This window comes from Brassica napus, chromosome C3 (genome assembly GCF_020379485.1).
Source record: "Brassica napus cultivar Da-Ae chromosome C3, Da-Ae, whole genome shotgun sequence".
Lineage (NCBI taxonomy): Eukaryota > Viridiplantae > Streptophyta > Magnoliopsida > Brassicales > Brassicaceae > Brassica > Brassica napus.
Genome location: NC_063446.1, coordinates 32546255 through 32569037, shown reverse-complemented (window position 1 = coordinate 32569037; position 22783 = coordinate 32546255). Strand labels below are relative to the sequence as shown.

At 34.1% G+C, this 22783-nt stretch overlaps 3 protein-coding genes and 1 pseudogene across 4 annotated transcripts; 3 read left to right on the top strand and 1 right to left on the bottom strand.

The window, feature by feature from the left end:
- The first annotated feature begins 144 nt into the window (after positions 1–144).
- Positions 145–821, top strand: LOC125583023 (annotated as a pseudogene).
- A 6227-nt stretch (positions 822–7048) lies between these two features.
- On the bottom strand, positions 7049–8434 carry LOC125583022. Its single transcript, XM_048749552.1, has 2 exons — positions 7796–8434; positions 7049–7693 (listed from the first exon to the last, which is right to left on the bottom strand). The coding sequence occupies exons 1-2, from the start codon at positions 8432–8434 to the stop codon at positions 7049–7051; spliced, it is 1284 nt and encodes a 427-aa protein (XP_048605509.1).
- Positions 8435–15276: 6842 nt separating this feature from the next.
- Positions 15277–17356, top strand: BNAC03G43430D (protein PHR1-LIKE 2). Of its 2 annotated transcripts, none has more exons than XM_013856821.3 (6): positions 15277–15536; positions 15697–15773; positions 15981–16038; positions 16291–16369; positions 16465–16534; positions 16731–17356. In XM_013856821.3, the coding sequence occupies exons 1-6, from the start codon at positions 15353–15355 to the stop codon at positions 17145–17147; spliced, it is 885 nt and encodes a 294-aa protein (XP_013712275.1). In that variant the 5' UTR covers positions 15277–15352; the 3' UTR covers positions 17148–17356. The 2 variants fall into 2 exon arrangements, with proteins under 2 accessions (XP_013712275.1, XP_013712274.1); XM_013856820.3 differs by having other exon boundaries at positions 16722–17356.
- Positions 17357–17944: 588 nt separating this feature from the next.
- On the top strand, positions 17945–21720 carry LOC106416280 (glutamine--fructose-6-phosphate aminotransferase [isomerizing] 1). The gene is made up of 10 exons (XM_013857138.3): positions 17945–18287; positions 18367–18539; positions 18620–18728; positions 18815–18960; positions 19223–19387; positions 19575–19923; positions 20501–20751; positions 20826–20940; positions 21014–21438; positions 21512–21720. Exons 1-10 carry the CDS (start codon positions 18059–18061, stop codon positions 21593–21595), a joined length of 2046 nt encoding a protein of 681 aa, XP_013712592.1. The 5' UTR covers positions 17945–18058; the 3' UTR covers positions 21596–21720.
- Positions 21721–22783: the final 1063 nt, after the last annotated feature.

The following is a 22783-nucleotide window of genomic DNA, read 5'->3' as shown; positions in this document are numbered from 1 at the left end:
ATGTATTATATGCAAAATGTATAAATTAAAAACTCCACTACTACAATCTGTACACAAGGCCGGCTCTGAACCAAGCTAAGTGAAACATTTACCACATGACTCTAAATTTTTTGAAAAAAATTACATACAAATCGGCTCAAAAAAAATTTTAGACCTCCAAATTTATAAAAAAAATGAAATTTACATATACACAGCCACGTACTCTCGGGGCCGGGCTCTGTCTGCACAAGGTATTATTTGCTATGTCTACTTCTTTCTTTTTTTAAATAAAATATATTGCTATGTCTACTTTCTGTATCAAAGGGTTAGAGGAGGAAGACGAACGCGGATGGTGGGACGAAAAAGTTGTGGATGATTTTTTCAAAGATGATATGCCCGATTGGATGACAGAAGATGAACTCACGGGAAGTGATAAGCTGCAATACTATGAGGTTGTCAAAAGCTAAAGGGAAATATATATATTGTTTGCCCATTTTTTATCTTCTTTCATCTGCATCATGTCAATATCTTTTTCATCTACAGATGGAAGAAGACGCTGAATGGCTTCATCTATACGCGGAATTCGTGCTGTACTCCAAGCGATTGCAACCGGTGAGGAAACAAACTTGAGTGAAACTGGATGGTTTCTTATGTTCATTAAACTTCTTTTTTTGTCTTGTCTTGTCTTTCAGGAATAAATTGTGTCTTTACTGCCAGTTGAGATGAGGAAGATAATTGTAAGAACCAGAGAAGATGTGGAGTAGTAGAATAAAGTCAAGGCGTATAATGCAATCTTCTACATTAGCTTCAAAACTCGCTGTGGTAAGGAGGACAACGGATAAATTGGCAGGGCATTTTTTGTTTTGAAGTCGAGTGTTTGATTTGAGAGTCCCCACTTTGTATAAAGTCTTTCTCGGACAGTCTATTTACATTGATAGAATACATACAACAAAGTAAAATAATAATAATAATAATATTAAAATATAATCTTTGTGCGTAGCAAAAGAATAATAATATACAATAAACTTTATAAACTAATAAAATTGAGACTGTCATATTTTATTAATTTATAGAGTTACTAATTTACCAAAAAAAATCCTTTTTAGATTCTTTTATTTAAAATATGTTTTATATTGAAATAACTGATTGTGCGGTTTATATTAAATTTAGAAAAATTTGTATTCTGTGTTTTTATTATTAATTTACATAAGATAGTTTCATATTAGAGGCAATATGAAAAAATCTAACATGTATCACACCATTCCACACCGTAAATTTGTGAACTTTTTTCATCAAACGGGATTTCTGCATTTAAAATGTTTTATTTCGTTGAAAGAAATTTCAATATTTTATTTTGGTGCTCTCTCAAAATAAAAATTAATAATTGAATGTTTGGCTTTTTAGAAATAAATTTATCATATTTGAATACCAAATACATTAATTTATTTACATAATTGAAGATACTATTTTTTGATTCAAAGTATAGGATACATATTAGATTAAGAATTATTTGGTTTCAATTTTAAGCAGCAACAATAATGATTTTCATTTGAATTTGCATTTACATTTACATTTGCATTCTCCCGAGGTAAGCAAACTCCCCCAAGGTTGAAATTCAGAGAGATGCATTTTTCATAGCATGTCTTTTCCGGCGTTTCGCCCACACATTGTCCACAGTCTGTAAATATCCCATTTTTGCCTATCCCTATTTAGCTCATAATAGTAAGTAGAGCATTGGTTTTAAATTAGAAACTGACAGATTCAGAATATTAAGGATTTAAAGAAAACATTATTACATTTCTTTTGAATAAATCAATTAGTTAAAAGTTCTTGATTTGAAAGAACTTCGGATTGATAACACTTCTTATTTTGCTTTTGAGAAAACATAAACATAAACAAATAAATGTCTTACCTGAAATTGTAGGAACAAGGCTCGTAAGAGTAAAGACCACCAACATGGACAAAATAAAGGATAACCTTTTCTTGGTTGCCATGTATATATATATGTTACAAAACTCTTTGCCTGAATATCCTTTTTTTTTTTTTTTTTTTTTTTTTTTTTTTGATAATCCAGTATCCGACCACTTTGCGTGATCGACTAGCCCACCGGACCTAAGCCCATGCCATTACAGGATTTTTAAGCGTCCACTTAAGGGCCCCTGGTTACGCGAAGTGATCTGGAGGGCGAGAGGCAGCCCATGTAAATACCCCTCGTGGCCGGGGCTCGAACTCGGATGGCGGGCACCTCAGCCGAGGTTCATTTACCACCAGACTACGAAGCCCGGTTTTGCCTGAATATCCTTCGAAGTAAAAAATATACAGATTTGAAAACTATCATTAAACAAAATTATGGTGCAATATATACTTTATAATATAAATATATATAATTACACAAACTAAAATTTTGTATATTAAGAAATATTTGAAGAAAATGCTATTTATTTTCAGTGAAATAAATTTAGTCTTCCTCAATAGAAAACTTCTAACGTTAACATGTATATCAGTATATATATTCCTAATATATGATTCACCTTTCGATATTATGTATTTGCTGCTTACTGTGAACTGATCGTATGTCTAATCGTGTTTATATATATATTCACAAATTCCATATTTGGTAACACACATTATGTAATTAATATTCATAGTTATTTTATTTCGCATATTCGAATAGTGGTCAATAGGTTTATAATTTCCAATGAATGAATGGTAGGATCTTTTGTCAATAAACAGATACAGTGGAACCTCTATAAATTAATAATATTGGGACTTCAAAAGTTTATTAATTTATAAAGATATTAATTTATAAAAGTTTCCATTTTAGATTATTTTAGAGATTTTACATTTTTATTAATAAAATAAGAAAATATTTGATTTTACCGTATATAAATTATTTAAATTTTATAAATTTGATTTTCATATTATTTTATTATCTTATTTGGTGTATATTTTTATGTTTCATAGAATTGTTACGTGGTTTTCGATATAATGTTACTAAATATTATCAAAATATATTAAAATATTAAGAAAAATAGAAGTATTTAATGTTTAGTTTGTACTTATATAAAATATATATAGAAATAGATTATTAATTTATAATTTTTATGGGACTATATATTTACATGGGAGTTTTAAAAATATTATTATCTTTTTTTTTATGACCCTGGTATCCGAAGCCTCGAGAGGATCCGACTAGCGCCAATGACCGTCCACCGTAGCTTAGCCGGAGAGCCCGCCGAGACATCCAGGAGGGCTGGTGATCACCCCATGTAAATCCCACCAGTGGCCAAACGTTAGCAGACTTCTCCGTATTGGGTCCGAAGGTTCCTCAAGATAATCACCTCCCAGTAGTACTCGAACCCATGACTTCCCAAGTTGAGTTTTACCATTAGACCACTAACACGTGGTTATTTTATCTTATTATTTTATCGATTTGTGTCATATTTTACACCGGTCCAAGTTGGGATCGAGGAAATTTATTAATTTATAGAGATTATTAATTTATCGAGTATTAATTTATAGAGGTTCTACTGTATATCGACTCTTTTGTATTATGCAATGTGTTTCCATAAAAATCTTTGACTGTAAATTAATTATTAATTTATTTGCCAAAAATCTTTACCGCTGTTTTGTTGAATGAACTTGTTATTTACAATTAATGGATTTTTTTTAAAGAAACCTATAAATTTAGTGTTTATATGAAACAAGTAAGGATGGAATCCACTGCTCCTATTCCCTCTCCATGATATAAGTTGTTCCTACCACTACACCACAATCAATTATTAGTTATTTACAATTAATGGATGGTACAATATTTTTTATATATGTTTTTCAAGTAAAAAATATTTTATATATATATATACATATGATCATACAATATTTACGATGGGCAATGTGTCAATATTCTGAAGTTTGAAAATCTTGTTTACTGATTATGCAACAATCATGTGGCTCTTCCTTGTACTGTGACGCCAATCAATTCCCGATAGATAAATCATCCTCTACTACTCCACCTTAAATTTTTCTTGGACGTGTAACCGAAAATAAGTGAATTTTATGTCTAATTTAATATTATTATAGTCAAAAATTAGTGCATTATATGTAGAATTTTATATTATTAGAAGAAACTAAAAAAATCACATTAAGCATATAATAAAAAAATTAAATTTTCTTACATTTTTAATTTTAATTTTTTAAAACGAGTATAAATTACTAAAAATAGTAAAAGTTTCATATTGAAAATTTTGTGATCACTGGTTTAATTTTTTTTTTGTTTAATCAAGATACATATGATCATAAATCTATGAATATAAAGTCTCACTAATAGATATTCATATATATATATATATATATTAATATCATTTAAATTAAATTATATACTATATAAAATATATGCATATGTTAATTTCAAAATTTTCATTGAAAATTTATTGAGATCTTAATATTTAATTTTGAAATTTATATTGAGAAATTTTACATTAAAAGTTTTGTGATTAACGGTTTAAATTTTTGTTACAGCAAATATACAAATGTTAATAAAATTATATGAATTAGAAGTGTCAATAATAAATATTTATATTAAAATATACTATATATATATATATATCACTAAAGCTTAATTATATACCGTATAAAGTAAATAAAATGATTGTTTTGATTTATTTACCAAAAATATGATTGTAAATAAACAAAAGATATTTGTTTTGATTTATGTGCTTACTCTAATGTATATACTTTTACGCATACAAATTATTTTAAAATAGGTGGTTTCTAATATTTTATTTGATCTTGGCAATCCCAGAAATATATTTCTTCAAATTGAAGTGATTTTTAATATTGAAATCACTATATATAAAATATTTCATTCAGATTAAATATTTTAGTCTTGATTTTTATTCTTAAAATCTTTTAATGAAATATCATGACAAGTTTCTAATCACATCCTTTTGAGTTTATTCCAAGAATGAGAGATTTAATCATTCGTCTAATATTTGTTTCTCCCTAATACCCTATCTAGATATTATAATTGTATGAATTAGAGATTTGAACTATTTATTATAAGTTTTATGGTTTATCATTTAATATATCAAACAGTTATTACCTTATAGATAGCTTATATATATATATCACTAAAGCTTAATTATATACCGTATAAAGTAAATAAAATGATTGTTTTGATTTATTTACCAAAAATATGATTGTAAATAAACAAAAGATATTTGTTTTGATTTATGTGCTTACTCTAATGTATATACTTTTACGCATACAAATTATTTTAAAATAGGTGGTTTCTAATATTTTATTTGATCTTGGCAATCCCAGAAATATATTTCTTCAAATTGAAGTGATTTTTAATATTGAAATCACTATATATAAAATATTTCATTCAGATTAAATATTTTAGTCTTGATTTTTATTCTTAAAATCTTTTAATGAAATATCATGACAAGTTTCTAATCACATCCTTTTGAGTTTATTCCAAGAATGAGAGATTTAATCATTCGTCTAATATTTGTTTCTCCCTAATACCCTATCTAGATATTATAATTGTATGAATCAGAGATTTGAACTATTTATTATAAGTTTTATGGTTTATCATTTAATATATCAAACAGTTATTACCTTATAGATAGCTTACATATACTAGAATAGTAAAGTATTATATATTTTTTATCGGTATACCCTTAAGTAACTAAACCTCAAAAGTGTAAGTTAATAAAATAAGCAATTTATTTTGTTTTTCTAGAGTTAGATGATTTTTAGATCGAACTTGTGAATATAAACTAGACATGCATTTATATTTCGAGTATTCACTTATATTTCTATAACAACTTGATATATTAGATTTGAACACGAACCTGTGAAAAGAGTTTGCCGGTGATTTTCTTCAAAATTTTGATTCTTAGATTTGTATCTGCAGTGGAATTAATTTTTACAGATGCCCATCTTTTAAAATTGACATTTATGTAATTCACAGAAGAAGTTAAAAAAAACTCATATCAGTGAAACAGAAACGAGAACGAAAGCAGAATTTTATAGAAGTAAAAAATGAAATTACTTATGGAGAGTCAATAGTAAACAAATTGAGAGCAGAAAACCTAACCCCTTTCGTCATTTTACAATCAATGTTGCTTATCTGGTTTTTGTGATTTGTGTCAACCGCAAAACTTAATTTTTTTGTGCATATGAAATCTTAAAAATAATTAAAATGAGATGTAATATGTTAACTCTTCAACAACAATGATACATTTAACATACTAACATTTGTATTCGTCATTTTACAATCGATAAAGATTATAGTATTGCAAAATATTAAAACCATTTAATAAACATACATTACTATAAAAAATTCACCCGTACATGTTATCATCTAGTTTTATATTATAGGAAAACAGCGTTGGCTTACTCTCAAAATGCTACACGACTTTGTTGGCCAAAGACAAAGTGAATACACAATATGATAAATGACAAATTAACACATACAACAAACGGGTTAAAATACAACAAAGCTATCTCCTACGGTTAGTGTTTTGGCCCTCCTATTATTCAGTTCTGCGCTTCAGTGTCTGGTTTCGCATCGACGAGCTCATTGGTTACTTACTACTCTGGAGACGTCACGAGAAGTTCCAGCATTCGAAGAAACAAGGTGAATCTCACATTCCTATGATTCGCGTCAAAGATTGAGAACAGTAACTGATTCCCGAAGAATTAAGATCCGAGCTAGGGGAACATGCCGGAGTGTTGGGTTGAACGAAGATAGCTAGGAAAATTTGGATTTGGGTTATTTTGTGTAAATCATATATGCATTCGAAACTTATTCCCGAGTTTGGGTTGAAAGAATAATTTTTTTTTAATTCTAAGTAGCATTTCATTAGAAGAAAAAGAGTTTAAGGCTCAATCCAACAGAGTTTTGGAGCATCAACAAAAAAAATAAAAACCAAAAGACAGCGGGAACCAATAGGACCCGAAATAACGCAAAAAGGAAAAACACCACGCAGGCGAGATCGTATGGGACGAGGAAGAGAAAGACCAGAACAGTCAAGAAGAAGGTTTCTTCATCACAGTGACTTCATGTATCGTCTTTTGCCTCCTCTAGTGTCAACGCTCTAAGCCAAAATGGTCCACCTCGAGCTATGTATGATTGATACCGGTGGTCTCTAGTGACACTGAGAGCTATTTCATGAGCACATCTATTACCTTCAAGGTGGGCATAGGAGCTGTTCCACAGACTAAAGTTAGTCAACTTGAAGCAGATATATCCCAGCAAGTCTTGACAACCAAGGAACTTTTCAGGTCTAAGGATTGCTTCGCCCGCAAGGTAGGAAGATGATTCAAACACAATTTTGTCAAAGCGTAAGTCTGAGAGACAATCAATAGCCCAAGTAAAACTTAAAAGCTCTGCCTCAAGCTTAGTAGGGACTGAAGAGAAGGATCTGCGACTTTGCATCATAAGTTCACCTGAGTTATTACGAAGGATCCAAGAGACTCCAGTGTTGACAGTCCCATTGATCCACGATGAATCAATGTTACATTTCACAAAGCTTTGGCATGGTTTCTCCCATTTCACGATCGGAGCCCCATCAACATTGTCGTCGTACACTTGAGAAGAATTCACAATATTAACCTCTGCCCATGCATCATAATCATTCCAAGCCTTGTCCATAATTGTTGCTGCGCCAAGACGAGTATTAGCAAAGATGAGCTCATTCCTCCCCTTCCAGATATGTCATAAAATCCATGGGAACAAAAGTCGGAGATGTTGTGGGATCGATTTCTTTGTGCTACACTGCAGGAGATACTGGAGGTTTAGCATTACAGAGTTGGTAGAGAAACCCGCCAGAGGCTGAGGAAAACCTGACAAATGCCAGATTTCTTGAGCGGTAGGACAGTGGAAGAGGACATGGCATATGGTTTCGGGCGCTGCCTGACAGCCTCTACACTCATGATCAATATGTAGGCCCCGAGTCCGCAGTCGATCAGCTACAGCTAGAGCTCCTGCAAGCGCCTTCCAGAGAAAATGTCTTATCTTCAGCAAGGTTTTCACCTTCCATAGATTGGACCAAAGGCGCCTCTCCATTGGTGGTAGCGTGACCTGAAGATCGGTATTATCTTCCTGCATCGTTTCAAGTAGCTTATAGCCACCTTTTGTATTGTACACACCGCTTCTCTCTAACCCCCACACCACTGCATCAACTCGGCTCATATCAATCTTCAAGCCCAAAATGTGGTTTGCATCTTCTTCAACAAAGAGGTGTCTCACTCGCTGTACGTTCCACGTACCATATCTCGTGTCAATTAGTTCAGATACTGTGAGAGACAGATTCACCTCATCAGTTCTGTATCTCGGGAGGTGAGCAACGTCGAGCAAGATCCAGTTGTCATACCATACGTGTGTGCTATGACCATCCCCAGTTCGCTTCATCAGACTTTGCACTAGTAATTCACGACCATACATGATGCTACGCCAAGCATATGAGGGTCGAGTACCAATGCCACACTCTAGGAAAGACCCATTGAAAGTACCTGGTTTTCATAACACGAGCTAGTAGGGAGTGAGGTTGAGACCATATTCTCCATGCTTGTTTGCACAGCAGAGCCTGATTGAACCATGCAATGTCACGTAACCCCATTCCTTTGAGTTCCTTCGGTTTAGATAGCTTTTTCCAAGCCACCCAAGAGATCTTCCTTTTCTCAGCACTTCCACCCCACCAGAATTCAATCATCACACTAGTTAACTTCTCACACAGATCCTTGGGAAGTTTAAAGAATAAAATTTAATTTCAAAAAAGGTTAAATACACACACACATATATATAGTGACATCCCAACAATACCATTATATTACCTTTACTCGTTTCTTCTATTCTTTAGTTAGGGACAACTAAAAACAATATAAACATAGAAAAAATAAATGAAGAGGAACAAATAGTAGGAAACCGTGTTCTTTATTTTTCATTTCCGGATGTAATAAAAAAAAATTTACTATTCTTAAAATTAAAAAAAATGAGAAGGAATATTTTTCTCTTTTTTTGATTAACCAAGGTCCATGGAGGAAGAGACCCAGACTAATCTCCAAGGGGAGAAGCAGCTCACGGATAGACTTTTTTCGGGTATTCAAATGGGCTTTAAAGCATATGCTCATATCTATGTTAGGTGACCAGGATAATTGTGACTTAATTTTGCACAGTAGGTGGATCGAACCTGAAACATGTTGGCATGTCAGTCTCGTCTATTTACCTCTCGACCACAATCACCCGGTCATGAAAAGGAATATTGAAAAACGAAAATCTTATAAATAGTGTTAAATTCAAAGAATAAAGAGGAATTCACTGTTCATACTTGTTTTTTTTTTGTTACCAGTTAAACCACTCTTAATGCTTTCATAATCTTGGGTTATCTATTACTCCATTTAATAAAAGCCAAAATAATCATATCATCTTTTAATAAAATTAAACAAAGGATCTAAAATGACATAAGAAATGATGATGATTAATCAATAACTAGGTGATGATCCGCGCCCTGCGCGGGATGAGTAGACTAAAAAAAATTATAAATTTAATCAATAGATATTGAATAGGTTAAAGCAATAGTGAGATATTATACATGGTTTAGATTTAGGAGTTCAATCCGGCAAAACCGAACCGAAATAGAAAAAATGTTTTGAATTTGGTAATACCGAATATACCGAATGGATGTTATCTTTTTTTTAAATGCGCTATATGGATATGGTTTGGCATATAAACTAATTATACTGATCAAAGCGAATAAAATGAAAATATGTTGTATAATTATATGTAAATTCTATAATATAATTAGTAACATATACATAATTTATTTATTGATATGGTCTTCATACTTAAAATTTTTATTTTACTAATTTAATATTTTGTTTTAAGTCAAAAGATATATTTCATCTTTATCAAATAAAAAAAAAAAATTTTATTTTTTTTACGCTGACATATATGTACACTAATATTTAGTTAATAATATTATGGATTGCTAATTTTTCTATTCTATAGAAAATATTATTGTTACCTCAGCGGGGATTACGTCAAGGAGATCCATTATCTCCTTATTTATTTATTATGTGTACTGAGGCTTTAATCACGAATATAAAAAAAGCGGAGCGGGAGAAACATTTAACTGGTATGAAGGTAGCAAGAGCGTGTCCACCAGTTTCTCATTTGCTATTTGCAGATGATAGTTTGTTCTTCTGTAAGGCAAACAAAGAAGAGTGTCAGACTATTCTTAGGATACTAAAGGAGTATGAGACTGTATCAGGACAACAAATCAACTTTCAGAAATCCTCAATTCAATTTGGACATAAAATTGAGGAATCCAATAGGCAAGAGTTGAGAGATATTTTGGGGATTCAGAACCTAGGAGGTATGGGTTCTTATTTAGGTTTGCCAGAAAGTTTAGGGGGATCTAAGGTTCAAGTGTTTGGTTTTGTACAAGATCGTCTGAATAATAGGGTGAATGGCTGGACTCTTCGATTTTTTACAAAAGGGGGAAAAGAGGTGATTATTAAGTCGGTTATCACGGCTCTGCCAAATCATGTGATGTCGGTGTATCGACTACCGAAAGCTATAGTGAAGAAGTTAACGAGTGCAGTAGCTCAGTTTTGGTGGAGCCCAGGAGGAAGTACAAGGGGTATGCATTGGAAATCATGGGATAAATTATGTGCCCATAAGGATCATGGTGGGCTAGGTTTCAAGGATTTGACGGATTTTAATACAGCAATGTTGGGAAAGCAGCTGTGGAGGCTGATTGAGAAGCCAAATTCTCTTTTCTCGCGAATCTTCAAAGGACGGTACTACAGGAATGCTTCACCCCTGGAACCGATTCGCTCATATTCCCCGTCGTATGGCTGGAGGAGTATTATCTCTGCTAGATCTCTGGTTTGTAAAGGACTAATTAAAAGGGTTGGAACAGGGTCATCTATCTCAGTATGGAATGATCCCTGGCTCCCATCCACTCGCCCGAGACCAGCAAACAAAAATTTTCACGATAGCTACCCGGACCTCACAGTGGATTCCCTCATTCATCAGGAATCCCGAACATGGAATTTACAGGCAATTAGGACTTTGGTGGAACCCAATGATGCAAAAATGATTGAAAGTCTTCCTCTGAGTAGAAATCTGTTGGATGATAGAAATGGATGGCATTTCACTGAAAATGGAAGATACACGGTACAATCAGGGTATCAAATTGAAAGGATATATCCTGATAAGGAGAAACAACCAGAATTTTATGGACCCAACGTGGATATTCTTAAGGCATTCTGCTGGAAAGTGAAGTGTCCTCCAAAGTTAAGGCATTTTCTATGGCAGTTGTTGACAGGTTGTATAGCAGTGACCAAAAATTTAAAATCACGTGGAATACAAGGAGATACAAGATGTGCAAGGTGTGGTGATCCGGAAGAATCAATAAATCATGTGTTTTTTGAATGTCCTCCGGCACGACAAGTGTGGGCACTATCTAAGATTCCATCGAACCCAAATATTTTCCCTTTGGGCTCGATATTTGCTAATATGGATCATCTGTTTTGGAGAGTTAATCCAAAAATGGAGGATCATCAGTTTGCATGGATTCTATGGTACATTTGGAAGGGTCGGAATAATAAAGTTTTTAGTAATATTGATGTTGACCCGAGAGAAACGCTAAACTTAGCTGAATTGGAATCAACACTTTGGGCGGAGGCACAAATTGTTAATGATTCCAGGATGGCCCCTGAAGCGCAGTTCAGAGTTAACTCACAGACTACAGGAAGATGGTGTTTCATTGACGGTTCTTGGAAAGACAAGGATTATTTCTCAGGACAAGGCTGGTTCAGCACGCTTCCGGAGTTTGAGGGTTTGTTAGGGGCAAGAAATGTAAGGGCAAGTCTTTCACCTCTTCATGCGGAGTTGGAGGCTCTAATTTGGGCAATGGAGTGTATGAAGAACTTACGACAGTACCGGGTCACGTTTGCAACGGATTGTTCTCAATTGGTGAAGATGGTTTCTGAACCAGAAGAATGGCCGGCATTTGAAAGCTACCTGGATGACATTAAGTTTTTGAGAAGAAGCTTTACCAACTCAGAGATTGTTCATGTTCCAAGGACGGAAAACATAAAGGCGGATCGCTTGGCACGTAGTGCTCGGACACAACCGTCTTTCGTCGTACACATGGATGCGGAGTTACCACATTGGTTTACAGAGTCTATATGAGTCTGTAAATTTTCTTGCTGTCAAAAAAAAAAAAAAAAAATAGAAAATATTATTGTTATCAACTTAATATGTTTACTAATTATTTTAAATTGTAAAATAAAATAGTCTATTTAAAAATGAAAGTATCTTCGTGTTTTATTAAAGCCAATATTTAATTATATAAAGTAAAATTTACAAAATTATAAAAGATCATTTTTTTTTTTGAAACAAAATGTTATTAAAGACAAAATGTTATAAAAGATTATATTTATGGTATTTTGGTATAAAACCAAATAAATCGGAAACTGGCTGTATATAAACCGGACCAAACCAAAATATATATGGTCTTTAATATGGTAGCTATTTTTTATAAACTGGAATACCGAAAAACCGAAAAAACCGAAGAAACCGAACCGACATCAAAATTGAACACCCCTATATGGATTAGCAGAAGTAACATTTGATTTTTTTTAAGATTTAAAGAATATATAGCATATGAAAACCATTTCACTGGTCTCTTCACCAGCAGCCGAATACTGATTCCAAAGTTTTATGACTTTCACCCATCTTCCACAAAGACTTCTTTGGCTCAAGTCAGAGATGAAATTCATGCCACTTATTTTCTTTGCTAGTTTTGAAACGTTTATGTTGTAATACCGTAGATATTAGGATAGTATGATATATATACACAACTAATAAAGTTCTGACCCAGGAGATTTGAAAAAAAAATGAATATCCCATTGCCACAAAGGAATGTTGCAAATCCCTAATTGTTCGTACATTTCCATACAATTATAGAAAGTATTATATGCAAGGAGCTAAAATAAAAGAAGTCCATATTAAAAATGATATTTGACTTTAACCTTAACCGGAAAGAATTATATAAATTTCCATATTTAATGTCTATCACCGTTTATGTTAATTTCGTAATAAAAAAATCTTGTTGCAAAAATTAAAGGATTGAAAGAAATTTAATATGTCATTCCTTTTTTAATGTATTTTACAATCACTCGAGATTGCGTTTAAATTTTTTATACACGACATTTTGATTTTACAATATAATCGAGTTTCTATTGCTCAATCCCAAAATAAATGTCACGTATCCCATAAAATACGAAAACAATTAATCAAAATTAATGTCACGTACCAATGTTTATAGTAGAACATAATTATGAATCGTGTCCCTAAAAAATGTCATGTATCATTTATGAATTGTAAAGAACATGATATTTGACTTTAAACTTAACTGGAAACAATTATATAAAATTCCAAATTAATGTCTGTCAGCATTTAAGTTAATTTTGTAATAAAAAAATCTTGCTGCAAAAGTTAAGGGATTGCAAACAATTTATTATGGAATTCGTGTTTGAATGTATTTTACAATCACTCAAGAACATGATTATTAACAATATATTATAAAAATATGGATTTTTGAAAGGAGCCAAAATAAAAGAAGTCCATATTAAAAATGATATTTGACTTTAACCTTAACCGGAAAGAATTATATAAATTTCCATATTTAATGTCTATCACCATTTATGTTAATTTCGTAATAAAAAAAATCTTTTTGCAAAAGTTAAAGGATTGAAAGAAATTTAATATGTCATTCCTTTTTTAATGTATTTTACAATCACTCGAGATTGCGTTTAAAATTTTTACATACGATATTTTGATTTTACAATATAATCGAGTTTCTATTGCTCAATCCCAAAATAAATGTCACGTATCCCATCAAATACAAAAAAAATTAATCAAAATTAATGGCACATACCAATGTTTATAGTAGAACATAATTATGAATCGTGTCCCTAAAAAATGTCATGTATTATTTATGAATCGTAAAGAACATGATATTTGACTTTAAACTTAACCGGAAAGAATTATATAATTTCCAAATTGATGTCTGTCAGCATTTATGTTAATTTAATATGTCATTCCTTTAATATGTCATTTATGTTAATTTCGTAATAAAAAAAATCTTGTTGCAAAAGTTAAAGGATTGAAAGAAATTTAATATGTCATTCCTTTTTGAATGTATTTTACAATCATTCGAGATTGCGTTTAAAATTTTTACATACGATATTTTGATTTTACAATATAATCGAGTTTCTATTGCTCAATCCCAAAATAAATGTCACGTATCCCATCAAATACAAAACAAATTAATCAAAATTAATGGCACATACCAATGTTTATAGTAGAACATAATTATGAATAGTGTCCCTAAAAAATGTCATGTATCATTATGAATCGTAAAGAACATGATATTTGACTTTAAACTTAACCAGAAAGAATTATATAAATTTCCAAATTGATGTCTGTCAGCATTTATGTTAATTTTGTAATAAAAATGACTTGTTGCAAAAGTTAAGGGATTGCAAACAATTTAATATGGAATTCGTTCTTGAATGTATTTTACAATCACTCAAGAACATGATTATTAACAATATATTATAAAAATATGGATTTTTGTCTTAGCTATCGAAATTTTTTATATAGCCATGATATAATAGCTAAGACAAATACACTAAATGTATGCTAACTTCTATAAAATAATACAACATATATATCGAAGAATCCACTAATATTATACTACGAATTTGTAAAATAATGCAGTATACACATCAAAAAATACACTAATATTATGCCACACCACATTTGGAAAAGACAACCTTCGTAGTTGTCTAAGTGTATTGTTAATAACCGTCAGTGTACACCATAATTTTAGTAATGTAATCACAATTCATATATTATTTACAACTATCAATTGGTTTTTAGTAATGCAATAAAGAATCATATTGTATATTGTATGAAAAGATCCAAATAATAAATAATGGCATTACATGTAATTAGTCTAAGCAAAGAAGGATTATTTAATAAAGGTTGTGAGAATAATTCTCATGATGACACATAAGTAATGACATTTTGGTTAATCATAAGGTTAATTGTTAATAACGTTCGTTCGTAGAATAATAAAAAAGAAATGTAATCATTAATGTTCACGTATAATGGTAGAGAGAGAGAGGGTACGTCCAAATCTGTCCACCCGTCTCGTCGCTGTCTAAAAAAAACCCGGAGGTTTGACCCGGATCCAATTCCTCAACAACCACCCAACTTTTCTTTCCCCTAAAAACACTTTCCTTCCTTCAGTTTCTCGGGAAACAGGCGGCGCAATTGGAAAAAATGTACTCGGCGATTCGCTCCCTTCCTCTCGACGGCGGTGAGTACCATGGACCTCTCGACGGAACCAATCTTCCCGGAGACGCCTGTTTGGTCTTGACCACTGACCCGAAACCCCGTCTCCGGTGGACGGCGGAGCTCCATGAGAGGTTCGTTGAAGCCGTCACGGAGCTCGGTGGTCCCGAAAGTGAGTACCTTTTTACTGATTAGCCTAAGATTTTGGTGAAAGGTGGCTCCTTTTAGTCTTCTCGTTGCTCAGTTCGTGGACTCGTTTCTAGGGTTTGTGATTTTGATTAGAAATGGGTTTTGGTCTTGTTGTTACTGACAGTTGTTTAATTCTTTTGCAGAAGCGACGCCCAAAACTCTGATGAGAACAATGGGAGTGAAAGGTCTCACCCTCTACCACCTCAAATCTCATCTTCAGGTCTTTCTCTCTGCTTTACTTGCTCATCTCTAGATTTATGTGGTTGAGCTATTTGGGTACTGAGACGCAGTACCTTAGATTCTGAGATTTGCTAGAACTGTAGACTTAAGTTAAGCTTTAGTTATGTCATTGTTACAGTAATGCTCCATTTGGGTGTGTTTGATTAATCTAATGCTTCTCTCCTTTGTATGTGTTTTGCTCTGACAGAAATTTCGGCAAGGGAGGCAAGCTTGTAAAGACTCAACTGACAACTCCAACAAGGATGGTATTTTATTCTCTATCTCTGTTTGCCAACGCCTCCTTCATCCCTTTGGCTGTTTGGACCCTCTTCAACGGACTCTTTTGTTAAATTGTCACTGGTGTTGTCAGAAAATATATATTTATATAAGTAAACTGCTCATTGTCTTGAAACTGATTCTAACCGATAAAATCTGGTTGGGAACCCTGTTTAGATGAATCTTAGTTGTGTGTCCATGTCTCGTTGACTTCCATTGATTCTGTGAACTTGATGCTGCAGCTTCTTGTGTTGGGGAGAGTCAGGACACAGGTTCCTCTTCACCGTCATCATTGAAACTAGCTGCGCAGGAACAGAACGAGTACGGTTACAGTTCACTTTTATTTCCTTACTGTTTTTTGCCACTGGTTAGCGAGTTACAATTTTATAAACCTCTTTATTTGTTTGCCAAACCAGGAGTTACCAAGTCACTGAAGCTCTGCGCGCTCAAATGGAAGTTCAAAGAAGACTGCACGAGCAATTGGAGGTTAGTTTTCTTCATTTCTCTTGCTGCTGTTCTTGAACAGACGAAGTTACATTAGCAAGATTATCATAAGTTCATAGCCAAGACTCTTTCTACCTAATAAGACTGAATCAACAGTCATAACTTTTATAGGAGTTTCTGCTAATATGATATGCTGTTAAAGTGCAAACCTTTTGATTAGTATTTTTAGCATGGGCAGGTGCAACGGAGACTCCAGGTAAGGATAGAGGCCCAAGGGAAATACCTACAAACGATTCTCGAGAAAGCTTGCAAGGCCTTTGACGAGCAAGCTGCTATGTTTACTGGGCTTGAGACAGCTAGGGAAGAGCTGTCGGAGCTAGCCATCAAAGTCTCTAATAACTCTCAAGGAACAACAGTCCCATACTTTGATGCAACAAAGATGATGATGATGATGCCGTCTTTGTCCGAGCTTGAAGTAGCAGCAATAGACCACAAAAGCAACATCACAACAACCAACTGTTCTGTTGAAAGCTCTCTGACTTCCAACACCAATGGGAGCTCGGTTTCTGCTGCATCGATGAAGAAGAGGCATCGTGGAGGAAACAATGTCGGGTATGAAGGGAGCTGGACTGTGCCTAGTAGTACCATTGGATAGAGTTTAGGTACGAAGAAATCAATTTGAGAAAAGATGTTTACTTGCTTTGGAGGGGGATTGTATTATTCGATACAAAACTTGTCATCAGTGTTTTATCTTAGCCTACTCTTTATGTATATATTTGATGTTCAAGCTTTGTAACTTGCCTTAATTATTATTTCTTGTATTTGATACAAAACTTGTCATCAAGTTTGAGCCTTTACTCGTAATCTCTTTCGTCATGACTCTTTATAATTTATATATTTACTTTGAGCATTCTCTGCAACAAGAAGTACGCTGAGAAGGACAGGAAAATGGGGAAGAGCTGGAGATTATCACCGGGTCATTGTTGTTTTTGGTCTTGAGTTGAGCAGTTTCACTATTATTAACCGTCCTCGTGAATTGTCTCACTGACGCCACTCTCAGATTTTTGGGGGAGTTGGCCAGTGTTTTTGGGAGTAAAACCAATCAGATTTAGCAGAAGTTTTGTAAAGACTTCGCTGGAACATTGGCTGCTTTCTGTCCAGAGAAAAAAAAATAGCAGCACTCTTTAGTGGGCTTTATCGACGCGTGTATATGCACGAATTGGGTTGTTGGGCCTTTACAAGAAAAAAACATGACCAAATAAAAGTAGAAATCCCACGTGACCAGCGGCGCGCACCATCATCGTCCACGTGCGAGGAGGCGTAGACTGTTCTCGCTCTCCATCCAATTACATAAAGCCACGTCACTGTTTCTGACACAAGTGGGGAAGACCAAAATATCCAAAATCTTGGGAGATATTTACAAGTGAAGCCCCAAATCTGAGTCAAAATTAGAAAATTCTCTCACTCACACCGTCCCTCCCTTTCCTTCATCTTCCCTCTCATTCTTTCCACCCCTCAGAGAAACTTTTTTGAAAGAGCCAAAGAGAAATAAATCATAGAAGAAGAATGTGCGGAATATTCGCGTATCTGAATTTCCACGCGAACAAAGAGAGACAGCACATTCTCGAGGTCCTCTTCAACGGCCTCCGTCGTCTCGAGTACCGTGGCTACGATTCCGCCGGCATCGCCATCGACGATTCCCTCTCTCCTCTCCACTCCACCTCTTCTCCTCCTCCTCCTCTCGTGTTTCGCCAGGCTGGCAACATCGAATCACTCGTCAATTCCGTCAACCAAGGTTTCACTCTTCTCTCATTTTCGTTTCCAATCTTTCTTCTCTTGTGATCTGATTGTGTTTTCTTGCCTTGGATTTGCAGAGATTACGAATACAGATTTGAACTTGGACGAGGTTTTCTATTTCCACGCGGGAATCGCACACACGAGGTGGGCTACTCACGGTGAGCCAGCTCCGAGGAACAGTCATCCTCAGTCCTCTGGTCCTGGTGATGACTTCTTGGTTGTTCACAACGGCGTCATCACCAACTACGAGGTCTCTCTCTTCTTCTTTCCTTACTCGCTTTTGTTAATCCCTTCTTAATTCATTGACTTCGTTATTGTTCTTGCTTTCAGGTACTGAAAGAAACATTAGTCAGGCATGGTTTTACTTTTGATTCGGACACAGACACCGAAGTCATTCCCAAGCTTGCTAAATTTGTTTTCGACAAAGCTAATGAAGAAGGTAAGTGTTTCTCTAGACTGAGTAGTTATATTTGTATTAGCTTTTTCACATTTGACGGGGTACATTCTATTTCTTATGCTCTCTAGGGGAACAGACCGTGACTTTCTGTGAAGTTGTCTTTGAAGTGATGAGACATCTCGAGGGAGCTTATGCTCTTATTTTTAAAAGCTGGCATTATCCCAATGAGTTAGTTGCCTGCAAGCGTGGTAGCCCTTTGCTTTTAGGCGTTAAAGTAAGCAATTCTCGGCCGCACTATATCACACGAACTTGAGATTTCTTCTTTGTTAGTATGTATCAAGCAATGTAACATTAGAGCAACTTCTAGGGTATTCTTTTTAGTAGGTCCTAGTTTTGCATTTTTAAGACTCAATCTGGAACATATTATTAGTGATAGTTTTGAATATTTTTCGGCACCTTTCTGAGTTCTTCCATACCTAAGCAACTGCGGTACATTTTCATTTTTTTTTTTTTTTTTTTTTTGCATGGTTTCCTAGGAGCTAGATCAAGACAAGAGCAATAATCATGTTTTCAAAGATGCCCACTTTCTTTCCAAGAATGAGCATCCCAAGGAGTTTTTCCTATCAAGTGACCCGCACGCTCTTGTTGAGCATACAAAGAAAGTTTTGGTGATTGAAGATGGCGAAGTTGTTCATCTCAAGGTATTACTCATCAAGTATTAATGTTGAATTCTAGCATATGACTAACGGGTCTGATCACTAAGTAGCAACTGAAACATGTAAATAAATATCTTGACACGTCTTTCAGTAGATATGAGGCTATTCCCTTATTATACAACCTATGCACATTCTTTAGATATGTCTTCACCACTTCCACTTTTATCCACAGGATGGAGGCGTGTCAATACTCAAGTTCGAAAGGCGTAACGGTTCATCTAGGCCTGCTTCAGTGGAACGTGCTTTATCTGTACTAGAGATGGAAGTCGAGCAAATAAACAAAGGAAAATATGATCACTACATGCAAAAAGAAATCCATGAGCAGCCGGAATCTTTAACTACTACAATGAGAGGCCGGCTTATACGTGGCGGTGGTTCACGCAAACCGAAAACAGTCCTCCTTGGTGGGTTGAAAGATCACTTAAAGACCATAAGACGCAGCCGGCGTATAGTTTTCATAGGGTGCGGGACAAGTTACAACGCCGCTCTTGCATCTAGACCTATCCTGGAAGAACTCTCTGGTAATTACTACTACAATAATATGTTTTTTTCTTGATTTTTGTTTCCACTCTGCTTTAGTGCTAGCATTCGGATTTTCGGTTCGGGTTGTTCGGGTTGAGGTGTTTAAGACCCGTTTAGGAACTGGACATTTTTTGGGTCGGGTCGGTTCAGGTAATGTCTGATTCGGGTCAGGTTTCTGTTCTTTTATAAAATACGAAGTGGAACCGAATTAGAAATAGTTCGGATTTAAAGAAGAAAAAATGAAAAACCTGAAACCCAAGTTAAACATAGAAAAAACGAAAAAAATATTGAAGTAATTCGGGTTTTTGGATATTTTTATTTATAAATTATATTATAATATAAAAATTAAAATAATTAATATTTTATTATATTTCGAATACTGGGGTACCAGTTTGGTTCTCGATTCGGTTCTAGTTTGGTTTTGGTTTTTGGTTTTGGTTTTTTGGATTTAGAAAAATAGGAACTGTTCGGGATTTTGTAAGTTTCGGTCTGGTTTTTCCTATTTGGTTCCAGCTGGTTTCGGATAATATGCTCAGTAGTCAGTACTACTTTGCTTAACTCGAGTTCTTTCCATAGGTATACCAGTTAGCATGGAGATTGCTAGTGATCTTTGGGACCGGCAAGGTCCCATATACAGAGAGGACACCGCGGTGTTTGTGAGTCAGTCTGGTGAAACCGCAGATACATTACTTGCTTTGGAGTATGCTCGGGAAAACGGTGCGTTATGTGTCGGCATAACTAACACCGTTGCGAGCTCCATAGCTAGGAAAACACACTGTGGTGTCCATATCAACGCAGGAGCTGAGACCGGTGTTGCAAGTACAAAGGTAATATTCCTGAATGTCTGAATATAAATATATTTCAAAGATTTGAAGTTTTAAACAACTTTTGCTTTCACTAGGCATACACAAGTCAGATTGTGGTGATGGTAATGCTAGCTTTAGCAATTGGAAGCGACACAATCTCCAGCCAAACGAGACGGGAAGCTATAGTTGATGGGCTACTTGATTTACCAAGTAAGTTGTGGGCTTCTTCTCAAGACTGTCTTTTAAGCAATTTGTGTTTAGTTTATATAATACTTGAATGCAGATAAGGTCAGGGAAGTACTAAAGCTAGACGAGGAAATGAAGGATCTAGCGCAACTGTTGATAGACGAGCAGTCACTGCTTGTGTTTGGGAGAGGATACAACTACGCAACAGCATTAGAAGGAGCGTTGAAAGTAAAAGAAGTATCGCTTATGCACAGCGAAGGGATACTTGCAGGGGAGATGAAACATGGGCCTTTAGCTTTAGTTGATGAGAATCTACCCATCGCTGTGATCGCCACTCGGGATGCTTGTTTCAGCAAACAACAGTCCGTGATTCAGCAACTACACGCACGCAAAGGGAGGTTAATAGTGATGTGCTCAAAAGGTGATGCAGCGTCTGTGAGCTCGAGTGGATCTTGTCGAGCTATAGAGGTTCCACAAGTGGAAGATTGTTTACAGCCTGTTGTTAATATAGTGCCATTACAGGTAAAAACCATCTGATCTATATCGTATGTTCTGTTTTTTTTGTAAGTTAAACTTTGTGCTGTTTTTTGAACAGTTATTGGCTTATCATCTGACTGTTCTGAGAGGTCACAATGTTGATCAGCCGAGGAATCTAGCTAAGAGTGTGACCACTCAATAGAGAGCTTAGTTTGTATAGCCGTATAGGTATATGCGTTTGGATGTTCATGTTAGTCTCGCTAAAGCCATCGTATTATTATTACCTTTTGAGTTCTTTTAATTTGAATACATTTTTCATTTTTGAAATAAGACTAGTATAAAGTCCAAACTCCAAACTAGTGATAAACCGTAGGAAAAGATCAGCTTGTTTAACTTGCTAAAATAAAGAAAAAAAATTAAGCCTTGTCAACAGTAGTAAAAACAATTAAGCGTTGTCAATTTGTCATGTTTGATAAGTCAACGTTGATCAAACATTTGTTTCTCAGTTTGAATTTTGAAATATTTTGTATATTAATTTGTGCTGGGCACACATCGGATATCTAATTTTTCGATTTGCTTTGCTTCGAAAAAATTTAGATATCCGGAAAATCGGATATCGAGAAAATAAATAGATATTTGTGGATATTTACGAATACTTACGGATATCTCATGCATTTTGATTAATACATATAATCTTGAAAATTTGATACAAATTTGTTTTATAAAATATTATTTCGCATGATATATAAAATAAAAATTAAAAGAAATAGTGAAACTACATATTTTGTAAATTTTAAACTTAGTTAACAATTAGAATAAGACGAAACTTAAGAAAAAGTTATAATTATCATAAGTTTTTTTCTCTTTTTTATATAATACTTTAGTATAAGTAATAATATGAATAGAATTTGTCAAATCATAATCATATGTTAGAAAAATAATTATATAAATTTATACATTTAAAACTCTAAATATAATCAAGATATACATGTATTTATATATTGTCGGATCGGAGCGGATATCTTCTTCCCAAAATTTTAATATTTGTGATTTATTTCTATTTTAGCGGATATTAATTTTTAGTATTTGCTTTGTTGTGAAAGTTTACGGATATCCGAAAATTTCAGATCGAAACGAATAACGAATCGAATTTAACGGACAAAATGCCCAACCCTTATATTAATGACAAGATAGAGTGTCTTTTTGTTTACGTTGTAAATTTGATAATATGTAAGCATGGTCATTTTTCAGTACAAAAATATCAAACGGGTATAAACAGTACTAGGTTGAGATTTTGCATATTCGCACGTAGGCTACATATTTGACCCATTATTTTGGTTAAGGTCTTACGTACGACAAAGAACGCACTGCCAGTTCGGCCCGATTGTTT

What these genes read in the sequence shown, in the direction of transcription:
- LOC125583022 (XM_048749552.1), bottom strand. Translation starts at nt 8,434, where the DNA reads ATGTATGGTCGTGAATTACTAGTGCAAAGTCTGATGAAGCGAACTGGG. An exon ending in CGGGTTTCTCTACCAACTCT is followed by an intron (nt 7,694 to 7,795) that starts GTAATGCTAAAC and finishes CATATCTGGAAG; the next exon opens with GGGAGGAATGAGCTCATCTT.
- LOC106416280 (XM_013857138.3), top strand. Translation starts at nt 18,059, where the DNA reads ATGTGCGGAATATTCGCGTATCTGAATTTCCACGCGAACAAAGAGAGA. An exon ending in GCGTCATCACCAACTACGAG is followed by an intron (nt 18,540 to 18,619) that starts GTCTCTCTCTTC and finishes TCTTGCTTTCAG; the next exon opens with GTACTGAAAGAAACATTAGT. An exon ending in CTTTGCTTTTAGGCGTTAAA is followed by an intron (nt 18,961 to 19,222) that starts GTAAGCAATTCT and finishes ATGGTTTCCTAG; the next exon opens with GAGCTAGATCAAGACAAGAG.
- BNAC03G43430D (XM_013856820.3), top strand. Translation starts at nt 15,353, where the DNA reads ATGTACTCGGCGATTCGCTCCCTTCCTCTCGACGGCGGTGAGTACCAT. An exon ending in TGACAACTCCAACAAGGATG is followed by an intron (nt 16,039 to 16,290) that starts GTATTTTATTCT and finishes TTGATGCTGCAG; the next exon opens with CTTCTTGTGTTGGGGAGAGT. An exon ending in GACTGCACGAGCAATTGGAG is followed by an intron (nt 16,535 to 16,721) that starts GTTAGTTTTCTT and finishes TAGTATTTTTAG; the next exon opens with CATGGGCAGGTGCAACGGAG.